Source organism: Pavona decussata, unplaced genomic scaffold (genome assembly GCF_977016875.1).
Source record: "Pavona decussata unplaced genomic scaffold, jaPavDecu1.1 SCAFFOLD_67, whole genome shotgun sequence".
Classification (NCBI taxonomy): Eukaryota; Metazoa; Cnidaria; class Anthozoa; order Scleractinia; family Agariciidae; genus Pavona; species Pavona decussata.
Window position 1 is genome coordinate 2,449,401 of NW_028145486.1, and position 15,067 is coordinate 2,464,467.

A 15,067-nucleotide genomic window follows, 5' to 3' on the forward strand; every position below is an offset into this window, starting at 1 on the left:
GCCCTGGCAATTTAAACTGACATTATTTTGTGCGGGACGTTAAGTTAGCTGCCACTTAAGTGACAGTCTAAAAAATAACCTGTCATTTTCCCCCTAGCAGCTGCACATTTTGGTAGCCCTGGCAGTTTTAACTGCACATAGCTTCAACAAATTTAAAACTGAACTTCCCAGACGCGTTAGGACACACAGTTTAATTTATAAAGTATATTGAAAACCTTTTTAGTTTAGTTTGGCAGCTAAATTTACTTGTTGCAAGTGGTTGATTTTGTAAATGTTATTTATTTACCTTATTTATCACTGACTACTGTACCCCTTTTCTCCGCCCTCTTCGACTAGCACCTGCTATTCGCGGGCGGAAATGGACCTTATGTAAATGACTGTTGTTAAGTAAAGTAATAGTTAAGTGACAGTTTTTAGCTCAATTGCTGTGAGATCTGAAATAATGTGTTGTACTCATGTAAACATACAAAGCTAGCAAAGGGTGGCTGTGGCTTAGAACATCCTCATTGGGACGTGATCTCACTTTTGATCACCGAAGAATGGCGAGCTGTTCTTTCACCCTTCTAGATTTGCTGCTAATGTGCATCCTTTGGGGAGCTAGGCTCCACTGCATTAAAGGTACGCATCAAGATGTTGTAAAATAATTAACTAATGTTTTAAGAAAAAAAATGAGGAGTAAAAACCAACAAATAGAAGGCGCCTCGAGATTAATATAAATTTATTCGTAGTAAGTTATTATAAACTAAATTCGATTTTGAGACGACATTACGGGTTTTTACCTCTTACTAACCGAGTTCGAGGTCCGTAGTGTAAGTTACGGACCGATTTTTTTTACCTTTTGATTTATACACGCGGGCCATAAATCAAAGGGGAAAAACCTTACACTACGGACCGAGAAAACGAGGTTAGTAAGATATTTATTATATCTCTGAGGCTAATCCGGCGCGCGGCAAAGAAAACTAGTTGAAGTCAAACGGAACGGTCAACTGTCACGAATGATTGGCATGCGTCAAATCCCACAACACGAATTATAATAATTTTATCGGGCATTGAGCATTGCGGCATTGCAGCGCATTTTGCGGGTTAAAATTCGCTAAAATATATTTTAGCCGGCTGCTCTGAGCCAATAAGAAAGAAGAAAAAACGTAGCCAGCCAATCAGAACTTGAAGCCATTCAACTGTTCGCGCCGTTTTCTTGTTTGTTTGACTGGAAGCGCTGCCAACTCCGCCATCTGCAAAGAGATTGTTTTGAGCTACAGAATCGATGGAAAACCTAACGAAGAAGCAAATTCTCAGTCGTCTGAGCTAGATGAAGAGGACTGTAATACAGAAACTCGTGGGCGATGGCGGAAATAATGCCTGTAGTAGCTCCACGGCCGGAGGTGAGGTGAATGTAACTTGTCTTCTTTGAGCGAAACCAGCTCAGTATTTGCACAATTAATTTAACAGTCGTAAGAGACTATTTCTTCGCTGTTTACAAAATTCTGTTATCTTCCTTTTGAAAACTTAGAAGCAAAGATTCTTTTGACAACATTTACGGTGTTCTGCCAAAGTTTTACGTTCCAGTGACAACGAAAGCTTTTGTACAATAAAATAAACGCCCACGCGATTCCGGGAGCTTTCACAGAGAATATCGCGATCGCTTTATACTGTACTGTCTTTGATTCCTTTTTGTGAATGCCCTCTGAAATTATTATAATAGTAATAGAGTTGATGTTCTTGGGCGTAAATATGTTTTTCGCTCTTCTCAGAACTCCTTTTAGCCTGAGCCTGAGTCGAGCCAAAAACATATTTACGCCCACGAACATCAACTCTATTGCTTTATTAATCTTACTGGCTGCTTGCACACGATACAACCATTGCAAAAATCAAGTGTACAAAAACCTACAGTTTCACAAGTTTAATTCACATGAACAACATGAAGACTTACAAGAAAATAGTCTTCGAAATAGTTTTTTGTAAACACTTGAAGAAGGAATTATCCGACGAAAACTGCTGAGAAACTAAGTGACGGAGGAACTTACAGCACTCAAAATATTTGTTTACTTGAAAACTAAAAGGCGGTGCTTTCTACAGCACATGTCAAAATGTGAATTAAATAATAACAAATGTGAAGGAAGTACAGGGGAAAAGTTTTTCTAGCTGCTGTCATCCAGCCTTGGTCGCTTCCCTACATTTTCTTGGATCTTGCGGGTGAACAGTAAGCTTAAATACGCAGTTTGAAATTGATCCGATGGTTGCCGACGCGAAGAATGATCGCCAAAGCAAGATTTCTCTGCCTGGCAGAGAAGACTGGAAAAGGCTCCTGCTTTCCGATCACCTTTACTGGAATGATGTCTGGTTACTAAACAAAAGATCATTATCACGCCTGGCTTGCTCTTTTGGGACAAATACTTTCTGGAGGAATGTAGTTGAATCATGGGCAGATTATGTTCAGGTATTATGTGCGCAATTCCAAGTTCATGGAAGTCAAAGATTAGAGAGTTTGGTAAACGGTTACCTGTGGTCAAATCCCAAAATATAGATAGGTTATTTAAGACAAAAAAGGTGACCAGCTTTACTTATGACGCTTTGCGAAAATCGGTTGCCATACAGCCAACTAAGGTGCAGCGTAAATGGAATAAATATCTACCATCTCCTGTAGAGGATTGGTCTACCTATTACAGTATCCCTTTCTTATGCACGAGTGCTAGTAAGCTGAGAAGCTTTCAATATAGGATATTCCATAGAATTATTGCCACAAATGTATTGTTAATGAAAATGGGTATTAAGGATCACGATAATTGCTTTTTTTGTGACAGTAAACCTGAAACCATAGAGCACCTTTTTTGGTACTGTGACCGGATATCCCACCTCTGGATCGCCCTCGCAAATTGGATCTGGTCGGTAACAGACATTGAAATAGAATTTTCTCTTGAATCTGTTCTCTTGGGCTATACAAACTGTATGCCTTATAAGAATGCGATTAATTGTATTATTTTAGTAGTCAAGTTTTTCATATACAAATGCAAAATGGAGGGACGTGAACCCGATTTCGCTGGCGTACAGAGCTACGTTAAGTTTCATTACAATATTGAAAAATTTGCACGTGACTTTTCTCATCACGATAAAATTTTAAGTAAGTGGAAACCGATGAAAAAATTATTTTGTCAATAAATGATGTAATGTGCTGTAATGTAAGTAGAATAAGCATTGTACCGTATTTTAAGTTGAGTAAGTATTGTAATGTAAGTAATGTAAGTTGTATCTTGAAAGTAGAGTTATTGTAATGTTAGTGGTGTAAGAGATCTGTATTGTAAGTAATGTAAGCAGTTTTTGTGTTTTGCAAATTAAAAAAAAAAAAAAAAAAAAAAAAAAAAAGATTTCTCTGCCTGTTTCAGGATTAATTTGCAGCTCCAAATCGCCCCAGCAAAGTGTCCGGCTTTCGTCCCTGGCTCTGAATCCAAAGTGGAGTGAAAAGAATCAACATAATGAGCGCCGGAGCGCTTCGGGATTATGGCCGGCAACCAAAAGCACCGCTCTCAAACAACTTTTCTTCTTCTTAGCTTGTCAATTCACGGCAAGCGTTTCGCTTGTTTCTACGCCCTTGTTCCACAAGATTTTTTCTTTTGACGGCCAATACTTCTCTGGAACGACAAAAGTCTTCGTCTTTAAGGATGTTGAAAGACAGCTTTAACTCTTTCAGGCGACGCTGAATGCTTCTTTGAAAACTTGAAAGGCTGTCTGGCTCGTACTCGCCACCATTTTGTTTACGGACATCTTTAAAAAAAAAAAAAAATCCAAGCAGCTTCCATTGTTCTGCTCCTTAGAAAATGTTTCAAATTTTTTCCATTCGTAATTTGTCTTCTTCACCGTGTTTTCAGACTTTTCAGAGGAAATAAAATCGTCCAATTCTTAACTCGAGCCCGGTTCGTCAATAGGGGGCCCACACAATGTGTCTGTGTAGCCGATTGTTATTATATAGTAAATGCACTGGATTTACCGTTTGCTTCACCTATAGCGATATATCGCTAATTATGTATATAAATCAATGATAAATAAACGTTGAATTACCTTATCTGAGGTTTATAGTCGTCCTTTTACCTCAAAAGCGGTTTTTTGAGCGATTTTGAAGGAGTTTGAGTTCGCCGTTCACTGGAATCAAAGTTTTGAAAGGGTTCCAGCGCCGGAGCGATTTTTCCCCCAAAAAACGCATCGCTCCTCTTTTTAAGTTCACAGCATAAAGGTCAATAGGTTCACGATTCTTCTCGTACCTTCCAATCGAAAATCCATCCAAACGGCCCAGAGCTAGTCCTGGAAGAAAATCAAAATCCCACAGTACTCGAGCGACTGGAATGCGTAGCAAGATCCATACGTGCCAGCCACAAACTGCCCCTTTCTGATTGGACGATTATCTAACGTCGTCGTACTCGAACATTACCAAGAAAGTCCGTGGCCTAAATAATGAGATCTAAGATGTCCGGTAGCTCGTTGGCTGGATAAAACGACAATTTGTCCCTGAAGCACAATTTCTTCGCCGTTAATTATCGGATTTGCGCTTTTGAAATTGTCCATTATTCCTTAGCGATTTTTCTGTCAGTTTATCGTTTCGAAAAGGTGTGTTTTCCCTCTGAGAAATCCAAATTGGCGTCTGAAAATTATAGTTTTGCGAGACATGATAACACAGGCCCGGCTTGTTCTCTTTTTTCCTTTTCTCTCGTTTTTTTTTTTCCTGGAGTTTAAAGTTCCAATCCCAAAGAAAAAGAAGACAGATGTTCTTCATGAGCTGGTACGCTTGTTGCCATCTGTAGTTAAACTTTTTGCTGAAGTTTTCCCCGTTTTTGAATGCAAAATGCCGAAGTCACTCACGGAGAAATTTTTCTTCTCGAGGCATTGAAGCACGCGCGCACAATTGAATTTGATTACACGAATTTACTAGCTATGTTATAAAAAGATATTGGAAAGAAATATCTGTGTAAATCAGAAGAGGAATTACGACAATGAATAATCCAAAGATAAACAATACTGCATTTACTGCATACTTTGATGGCCCTGGCAATTTTAACAGGTATTATTCTGGCGGGAAGTTAAGTTAGCTGCCACTTAAGTGACAGTCTAAAAAATGACCTGTCATTTTTCCCCCTAGCAGCTGCACATTTTGGTAGCCCCGGCAGTTTTTTAAAACTGCACATAGCTTCAACAAATTTAAAACTGAACTTCCCAGACGCTTTCGGACACACAGTTTAATTTATACAGTATACTGAAAACCTTTTTAGTTTAGTTTCGCAGCTAAATTTACTTGTTTCAAGTGGTTGATTTTGTAAATGTTAGTTACTTACCTAATTTATCACTGACTGCTGTACCCCTTATCTCCGCCCTCCTCGACTAGCACCTGCTATTTGCGGTGGAAATGGACCTTATGTAAATGACTGTTGTTAATAATAATAAAGTAGGTAAGGTAATAGTTAAGTGACAGTTTTTAGCTCAATTGCTGTGAGATCTGAATTAATGTACTTAATATGTAAACATACAAAGCTAGCAAAGAGTGGCTGTGGATTAGAACATCCTTATTGGGACGTGATCTCACTTTTGATCACTGAAGAATGGCGAGTTGTTCTTTCACCCTTCTAGATTTGCTGCTACTGTGCGTCGTTTGGGGAGCTCGTCTACACTGCATTAAAGGTGCGCATCAAAGTATTGTAAAATAGTTAACTGAACAATTATGTTTAATGGAGAAAGAGAACAAGGAGTAAAAACCAACAAATGGAAAGCGACTCGAGATTAATATAAATTTATTCGCTATAAGTTATTGCAAAACACTATGACATAGAATAGGCCTTATCACGGTTTTCGATGCCATTTTGACGAGTAGGCAAACAGGCGTGAAACAGTGTTTGTATAGAAATCCAATGGTGAGTGACAGTCATTGCTTAGATGAGCGTTTGAACGTCTGTTATATCTGGTAGAAGATGAAGATAAATATTTAAGAGAACTCCTGTCTAATTGCATGCGGTTTACTAGCCATCGGGCATTCGTGTTCTAGTTTTTGCCTCTGAGGCCGGCGAATTGATAGCGGAACGGAGGATCCGCTGTAAGCATCGCCAGTGGAAAACCGATCTCCCCTTTTCAATTTAGAAAGTTCAGAACAGTAAATAATTATTATTCCAGCACAAGTGGACGTTAAGAAGAACGCGAAAAAAATTGTCTTTTCTATTAATTGCTTAAAAACATGACGGAATAGAGTTTATTGGCTTCGCTGTTTTGTTGCCCTATTACAGACCATGTAACGCTACTGTAGGGAACAGGGTCTTTTAGAATTGGTCATATTCACGCTGGTATGCATTCTTTACTTCCACAAAAACAAAGAATCGAGTCCCGTGAGAATACTACATGGTTTGTAAGGGGCGATTAGCATTTAGAGGAAATAAGGTGTATTGTTATCTGTGTCCCTTAAAAAACATTTATCGCGTTCGATATTTACAGACAAGTAAGGGGAAACAAGCCAGATCGCGCGGCTGTTAAACGTGTTTTTTAAAGTCTGATTGACTTACTTTCTTTTTATGTTTTTTTTTTTCCATTTTGTTTTGTCGAGCTACTCTTGGTCACGTTCTCAATTTAGATGAATAATTTATATCCCTTTTCAATTTAGAAAGTACAGAACAGTAAATAGTTATTATTCCAGCACAAGAGGACGTTAAGAGGAACGCGAAAAAAATTGTCTTCCTATTAATTGCTCAAAAACATGACGGAATATACTTTATTGGCTTCGCTTTTTTGTTGCCCCATTACAGACCATGTAACGCTACTGTAGGGAGCAGGGTCTTTTAGAATTGGTCATATTCACGCTGGTATGCATTCTATACTTTCAAGAAAAAAACCAGAAAAACAAAGAATCGATTCCCCTGAAAATACTACGTGGGTTGTAAGGGGTGATAAGCATTTAGAGCGAATAAGGTGTATTGTTATCTGTGTCCCTTAAAAAACATTTATCGCGTTCGATATTTACAGACAAGTAAGGGGAAACAAGCCAGATCGCGCGGTTGTTAAACGTGTTTTTTTAAAGTCTGATTGACTTACTTTCTTTTTATGTTTTTTTTTTCATTTTCTTTTGTCGAGCTACTCTTGATCACGTTCTCAATTTAGATGAATAATGTGTTCAGCTGCCACTGGTTTCCATCACTTTCCAGCACTTATGCTTTGACAGATTAATACATCCATTCTTCATCACTTGGTAAAACAATAATGGTATAAAATTTGGTATGAATAAAATTTGGTATATTTAGTATAAAATGATATGACATTTCATTTTCTTGACTTAATAGGTTACCATAGCAACGATTTGACCTGTTAAAAACTCCCCTCACCTTGCAATGGTTATAATTCAGAAACGAACTTGGTGACCCCCATTTTGGTTATAGAAGTGTAGTTAGCATGGTTAGATACAACTGTTTGCAAAGTTCAAAAAAATCTACCAGAGGGATTCAGGGCTATCTTAACTTTTCAAAAAAACAAAAAAAAAAAACGCCCGAATATGCTACCTTAGGAAATGGTATGAGGCTTCCAGGGCTCGACTGCGAACACAAAGAAGTGGAGAAAGCTTCGTGACAGCTTCGTGAAAGCTTAGTTTGGTGACGGTTCGTTTCGCTTCGACAAAACAAGCAAAGGACCAAAAACATCTAAGCGAGTTCATTTAGAGCATTACAAGCAAAGAAATTTTCTGTGCGAACCACATTCCCAAGCTCGGTTGCCCGAGCAAAAAGATACAAAAAGAAATAAAAACTCAAGCTGCGACTCAAAAATTATATTTTATTTGAAATTTTTTTTTAATTTTTTACAGGTGACTGTGGAGAGATTCGACGGATTAAGTTTTATCCACCGGACAACGGCCGTTATCTTGAGGGTCACGTATTTTTAAATCGTTCCATCGGAATACACAGACAATGTGAAGATGAATGTCTTCTGGAGAGTGGATGTGTCTCGGTCAATATTGGTCCACCAAGTAACAAAAAATTTATTTGCGAATTAAGCAACTCAGACCACGTGCAGAATCCACAAGACTTAAAACTACGCCGCGACTGGACATACAAAGGAATAGAGGTATGAACAATAGAAACACTGATTATGGTAATAGTTGTTAGTAATGCTGGTTATGATAATGAACGAAATGACAATGATGATGACGGTGGTGATGGCAATGTTGATGACGTTGTTATGGTAACCACTTTGTTGAGGATAATTAGCATGGTGATGACCGTGTTGTCGATGTGATGATTCTGGTGTTGATGGTGATTGTAATAATGCTGGTGATGATGATGATGATGATGATGATGAGGATGATGATGATAATGATGATGATGATGATGATGATGATGGTGATAACGACGACGACCACAACGAAGATAATGATAATGAATATTCTTACTAAGTGAATTAAACATATTTTCACATACGATCACTGCAAGTATCTACTATGTCTAAGGAGCAATGTGAGTAAACCTGTAAAGGCAAGACACAGCGTAGTATATGAAAATATTGTTCGCCAACGAGGTCTTGAACCTCGGTATCCTGCATTCAAGGTAGACACAACAACTACTACACTTCATTACTAAGATCGCAAAGCTGCCACTTTTGCATTTGCGGGGTCTTAAATTTGGGAAAAAAATTCCCTCTAAATTAAAAATACCCCACATTATTGCTTCTACAAGTAATAAAAATTATACCGTTTAAATACCCAATGAGTATTTGATTTCTCTGCCCTCACTATTATTATCATTTCTATTGTTTTTTTATTGTAAAATTGTAGTATGATTTTATGCACTCTTAATTTTCTTGTCTTTTGTTTTGTGCTACTTAGTTGGTTGCACGTTATACGCCAGTTAGCCTCGCGTGGTGGTGACTAACTCGAAAGCCTAAGCCCCTTTAATCACTGCGCACATTTTATCTTTGATGATTTATGTAATTTAATGTTGTCTTTATGTTACTTTTGTGATGTATCGTAATTTCCTTTTGAAGTAAACTTTTGAAATAGTGCATAAATAAAAAATCTGAATCTGAATCTGCTCACTCAACACAGAGAGTCTGATTTCACTTATGATCCACCGATAGCATTCTGAATATTGGAATTAATATGTAACATAAAACAGACAGCAAGGAATATTTATACTAAGTAAAACATCCCTATTTACACATAGAATCACTGTATAAGGATCTGTTATACGACAGCAACAAAGAAATAAACCAATATAAAAATAAGTGTTTCCTATGTGAAAAGATGGCTGAACGACGACGACGATGATGATCAATATATACAAGAAATAGAATTTGTGCAATGTTGAATTTTCCCTTCTTACATAGTGTTAGATACCTAGGCCCTTATCTCTCTGAACAAAAATAAGGTATGAACTTCATAGCAAAACCAGTATTTTGGCATTGAAGAAAGCACTCTGCACCATCAATGCGTGCAGTTGAGTTGATGGCGATGATGATGATGATGATGATGATGATGATGATGATGATGATGATGATGATGAAGACGACGACGAAAAAAATAGTGAAGCTGGTGTAGTGTTGATGGAATGATTTTGATTCAACTTATACAGTGATAGATGTAGTAGTACCGTACGGACAATACTGGTCAACGAGTGCAAATGTTCTCTTCTCAAAAACAGTTGAAACAATTTCCAAATATTTATGTCTGGGACAAAATATAGGGTTTGCAATTCAGTACTAGCCAATTGCTTATAGGGATTCCAAGGTAGGTTTCACCGGAACCAGTAACCTCTGTTCTTATTAACAAAGTGTACGTAAGACGACATTTTAGGCTGCTGACATTGCTGCTACTGACGAGACTATGCGTTAACTTCCCCCATCTAAAATCATTCTTTCTTTTCAGAATCTTTGCTCCAGTAATCCTTGCGTGAACAATGGAAAATGTCTCATGGGATTTACCAACAGGAAATACCTGTGTGTTTGCAAGATTGGCTTTACAGGAGAAAACTGTGAAAACGGTAATACAATCCAAATGTTCCATTCACAACATTTTTCTCTCAGCTACAGGGGTACCAACCTCAGGGAAAGAGGAAGAGGGGACGTCCCAAAAACAACTGGTCAATGTTTGAAGAGCTGCAAGGAGTGGATTGATTGTGGGACAGAGCGAACGCATTAGAAAATAATCGTGTGAGATGGGGAGTACTGGTGGTCTCCCTATGCTCCCTTACGAGTTCTAACGATTCATGATGATCATCTAAATCTAGATGTTTCTATGCTGGGTTAAAGGGTGTTCGGAAAATATGAATGATCCCCAATATCTTGCCTTTCAATCCTCCTTAAAGGAGTCCTTTGTCCGTTTGCACTTTCAGCATCCATCGCACAAAACACCATCCGACAATTTGTCGAGGCAAAAACATTTGGGTAGCATGGTTGCCAACAACAATTTCCTCGAAACGAGAAGTTGCCGTTAGAATCGTCCTACCGATTTAAAGACCAAAAACCAGCGAACACGGTTCCTAAAAATGCTGGTGATCTTAGCAGGGAGAAAAATGCCAATGTCCGTCCCGTTTACATCAGCCATACGATCAAGGATGGAATCAAAGTGAACGGGCACTGGTCTGAACATGCAGGATTTTGTCAATTCCCGCGCTGTTTCTTTATGCCTCCCCACATTACAGTAAACAAGATGGCGGGCGCTAAATTGACGAACACCAACGCCATTTCTCCTTGGGGACCAAGGAGTCTGAACAACGTCCTTTTCAGTGCCCGGGCACAGGGCCCTGGCACGGGCATCTAACCTGAACAGGGCCTATTCGAGAACATTCACAATTGTGTTACTATATATGTGGACATGCTAAGTTATCTTAAACACTAACTTGAAAATGACTGTTGAAAGGTCGAAGGGCTGTTCGCTTTAAGCGTTTATTTTTATAGGTAAATCTTTCTCAAGGAACTTATTTATTGGAATTTCTGTAACGATAGTGAAATTGTAGCGCAACGAAACAAAATTTTGTGGAAATAGCAAGGTTTAGACTTTCTTTTTAAATCTTACTCTATATTCTTTTCGCTGGCTTTCCGGAGGTAAGCGGCTTTATATTGAATCTCATGCACATTGAGGCTAGAAGGAACTCACTTCCGGATGAAAAACATGCATTTATTGTCCATTCACTGTATACAGTCGCCGGGAGCTCTATTAAGCGGTCGGCACCCTCTTTTAAGTGGTCAGTTGTCAAAGTCCGAAAATAACTGCCCTTAATTACTGCAATTCTGACCTCTATTAAACGGTCGGCACCCTCTCTTAAGCTGTCGGGGTCACCCTTTAGTAAGTCCCAACGAGCTGTTTCCATTGCCTTGACCTGTTTTGAACGTTTCATTTATTGTATACTTATGCCATACATCAGTGAATCTGTCCTGAATGCAGTTGACTTCAATATTTAGTTAACGGTTTATTTAATAAAATAGGTCACGTGACTTATTACACTTCCTAATAACTTTTTAATAAAACGCAAAACCTATTACATTCAGGACAGATTTACTGCCTGTGATAGAAGATGGAAATACAAATGCTAAGATTCGAGTTACAATGAACCATTCTTGGCCCATCTGAAAATTTCTTTCGCGCAAAATTTTGTGACGTCATAAGACCAGTGACCACTATATTTGAGAGCTATCAATTATTCGCCACACTGGGAATTAAAAAAAAACGACAATGATTAAAAGCTTGAGAATTAATTAATTATAAAATGAACTGTTTTTTGCAGTTATGATCGGTTCCCATCCAGACAATCCTGCTCATTCATGCAAGTACATCCGGGACATCGGAATCTCCAACAAAAGCGGGGAGTATTGGATCGACCCGGAGAGGAATGGAAACCCTTTAAAAGTCTACTGTGATTTTACAGTTGATGGAGGTAGGTTCTGGGAACTTCTATATACTGAAGAGAACATTGAGTAAGAGGCCTAAAGAAATGTTTTTGTCCTTGCATTGTAAGCCGACAGTCGCTTTGGTGGGTACTCGCCTCGGAAATCGGGCTTACACTCGGCTTACTGTCACACAATATTCAAGCCAGTCAGCTGGTTTTCGCTCGGTAGTGAAACAATACATAATCAGGGTTTCTCAGTTACCGCTGAGTTACCGTTCACTAAACGCCATGATCACGGCACATTTATTACTTTCAGACGAAACAGATGAAAGTAAACTTATCGTACATATTATTCATGCATGACTTTTTACATCGTGGAGACGTCATCCCATCACGTAGTTTATGTGGGTAGCACGATCGACTGTAACGGTTTTCATCGATTGCGAGTGTCTTGTTATATCAGGATCTATGCTCAGCTCCTTCTCAATAACATCACAAACTAAATCAACACAGCTCTCATCTCTTCTTTTCGGGAACATTAATAAACCTTTACTGCTGTCTACGCCCTGTGTTTTCATCATCAATACCTGTAGAGCTTAGGGCGTCCATCAGTAATCATTTCACGCAGTTCCTTGCTAAACTTTGGCTCTCTCCCCAAAACAGCCCACATCTTTTAGCTCTTCTAGCAAGAACGTACCTCTTTAACTCGCTTGTCAACTGAGTCAGTTGAATCACCATTTACAAATTGTAACCCGGCCAGAAGTTGAAAAACTCTCACCAGCATAGCTCTGGGATTCACAGAGACAAGCAAACCAGCGCACCACTACAAGGTGGTAATACGGTTAAGGTGTACTCTCATTTTTAAATCATCGTAAATCCAGTAACCTCTCTAGTAAAACATGAATGGAATAAAACGAACGTCCTATTTAATAAAAATCGATTTAATCAGTAAGAGATTAAAATGGATGCACATTTGCTACTATCTGTCGAAACGTTTTGCCAAAACACTGGAAATGTATTTTCTGTGAAAGAAATCCTTTTTCTAACGTTACCATTTGATAATCCTTTTTTTGTTTTCTGTCCATCACTTCAGGAGGATGGCTTCTTGTTTCGAACGTGGTGATTGACAGTTCAGCCACTCCACCTCAGTTGTCCACTGTAACGTCATATCGTGGAATAAGCGGTTACCACAGCAACAAGATGGTTGTCTATACGAGCGCTATGAAACAGCTGCAAGAACATTTGTCATTCACTCAGCTGAGATTCCGCTGCCGCAAACAACAGGTGGGTCGCACCTTCCATGTAATAACGACCGCCAACAGCTCTGGAGAAGCTGTGGTCCAGTATTTCAGCGGTCAGACAAATGTCATGCCTGATTCATGTGGCTCCTTTGTGAGAGTGAAGACTGACAACTCAAGGTTAGCACAACTCTGTGATCAGTGGGGAAAACAGAATGGCACTGCGAAAGTTGGTAAATGGAGCCGTGACAACATTGCAGGTGGCCGTACAAGACTCTACAATCACCCTGCCTTTGTATCTGGAGAACATTACTGGCTGCTTGGTGTACGCTCAAGATGGGAATGTGATGACCTTACTGCAAGAAAAAATATGTCGATTGCGTCTGGCGATTTTTGGAAAGTCTTTGTTCGTTAGGAATGATCTAAGCTGGGAGAGCTTTTCGTTCGGGTCTTGAAGTTGGTTAAAAAACGTCAGGACATTACTGTGATTCTTTCCGTGACCTGTCGTCTGTTTTCGTTGATGCTCGACAGATCTTTTTCATTTTCAAGAGAGAAACGTCGCCGCAACATCAAGTTACTTCGTGGACAGTTTGGTTTAAGAGGCAGCTTTAGGTATTGTAACGCGTTAGTTCCTAGGATTGTGTTTGATGTATGCAGCTAGTAAAGTTAAATTAACCGTGGCGAAATTAGCTTATCATCTCAGTTGCTAAAACCAATTAGTATATACTAAAACAGTGGATAGCGTTGAAGGTGCGCTCTTATTGGCTTGTCAAACTCCGAATATCTTTTGCTATTTACCACTATTTGCAACTCGCAAGTTTCGCGCCCCCTCGCGTGAATTTTCAAAAAAAATGGCGTCCCGGATTGCATCCGTGACAAGCGAAGAAATCATCCAAATTATTAACAAAGCAGTCCCTGAAAACACAATCAAAGCCACTTTCCTTCTCGCGTAGTTTTTTCGTTCGTTTGATCACCTGATGAATCATGTGACTTTTTGGGGCGGGTCATTGTCTCAGTCCTTTGCGCGCGGGATTTCCGCCCGAAAATATTGCAATCTTGGCAGGAATAAATCAATTAAAATCATCTTCTTGTGGTATATATTATCTCACTGTTTAAGTATATACTTAAACAGCTATTCACCACAGTATCAGTGGCTAGCGTTGGATATTTACGTCGACGCTTTGCTGCTCGGTAAATATCCACCACTCGCCAACTCCACTTCCGTGAATAGTTTTTTAAAGCTTCAATAGTTGAATAGTCTAGAATGATCTGCTAATTAGCAATTAATTTTGATGATTCGTCAAAATGTCGCCGACTTCACTAAAATTGGAAGCGCCCCAAACGGTAGTCTTTAATAAGCCTATGACATGGAAACAGACGAAGTATTTTGCAAAGCTAGTCTTTATTTCAGCGTGTGCATTAAGCTTCAAAGGCGTTCAGTGTCGTTTGTGCATCAGCTAGAGGTACTGTTTAGCAAGTGTTCTTAGCAACTTGGCCTTCCTGCTTTGTTCTGTGTGCTGAAGGAGTTCCGAGGAGTTGAAAATGTTTAGGTCAGGTTGACTGATGGCTTGTATCTGTAACGTAATAAAAACGGAAATAAGTATATCTGGGGTGCTTACTGTATGCTAAGTCTCACTGGCCGTAACGACAGGTGATTCTGGTGGTACTGTCTCTAGCACAGAACAAAGGGTAGCCTTAGAAGAATAGGGAGCTTTAGGAACGACGAAGGCGACGGCAACGAGAACGTCAAAAAAGCAATAGGCCTAATAACCACAAAAACAACCTTGCACGTGCATTACACTTTTTAGTACATTTCTTTGCCATCACTGCACGACTAGGACGTGAAATTTCTTGATGGGACGTTTTGTGGAGGACACTAACACACAAAGATTTATTTCGTTCTTTTTCTAAACTTGGGTGCGGTCTCCAAGAATTCGACTCCTGGAGATTTTATCTACATTTGACATTTGAAGCGAGTTGGAATTATCGCGACGGCGT

General features: G+C 39.1%; 2 protein-coding genes across 5 annotated transcripts in view; one reads left to right on the forward strand and one right to left on the reverse strand.

Moving 5' to 3' along the window:
• The first annotated feature begins 486 nt into the window (after positions 1 to 486).
• On the forward strand, positions 487 to 13,495 carry LOC146478050 (uncharacterized). Of its 4 annotated transcripts, none has more exons than XM_085112770.1 (6): positions 487 to 618; positions 5,611 to 5,661; positions 7,817 to 8,076; positions 9,872 to 9,986; positions 11,730 to 11,879; positions 12,925 to 13,495. In XM_085112770.1, exons 1-6 carry the CDS (start codon positions 540 to 542, stop codon positions 13,482 to 13,484), a joined length of 1,215 nt encoding a protein of 404 aa, XP_084968896.1. In that variant the 5' UTR covers positions 487 to 539; the 3' UTR covers positions 13,485 to 13,495. The 4 variants fall into 4 exon arrangements, with proteins under 4 accessions (XP_084968896.1, XP_084968898.1, XP_084968897.1 ...); XM_085112771.1 differs by lacking the exon at positions 487 to 618 and adding an exon at positions 1,170 to 1,382; XM_085112772.1 differs by lacking the exon at positions 5,611 to 5,661 and having other exon boundaries at positions 498 to 618.
• A 108-nt stretch (positions 13,496 to 13,603) lies between these two features.
• The window catches only part of LOC146478051 (integrator complex subunit 8-like), a 50,832-nt gene continuing 49,368 nt past the window's right edge, over positions 13,604 to 15,067 (reverse strand). The window contains exon 31 of the mRNA XM_085112765.1: positions 13,604 to 14,643. Within this exon, the coding sequence (XP_084968891.1) occupies positions 14,527 to 14,643 (117 nt within the window). The 3' untranslated portion in view covers positions 13,604 to 14,526. The remainder of the gene's footprint in view (positions 14,644 to 15,067) is intronic.

Bases quoted from the DNA above. Each gene is read 5' to 3' on its own strand.
- LOC146478050 (XM_085112770.1), top strand. From the start codon at position 540: ATGGCGAGCTGTTCTTTCACCCTTCTAGATTTGCTGCTAATGTGCATC. The intron at 619-5,610 runs GTACGCATCAAG...TCACCCTTCTAG, and splicing joins TAGGCTCCACTGCATTAAAG to ATTTGCTGCTACTGTGCGTC. The intron at 11,880-12,924 runs GTAGGTTCTGGG...CCATCACTTCAG, and splicing joins TGATTTTACAGTTGATGGAG to GAGGATGGCTTCTTGTTTCG.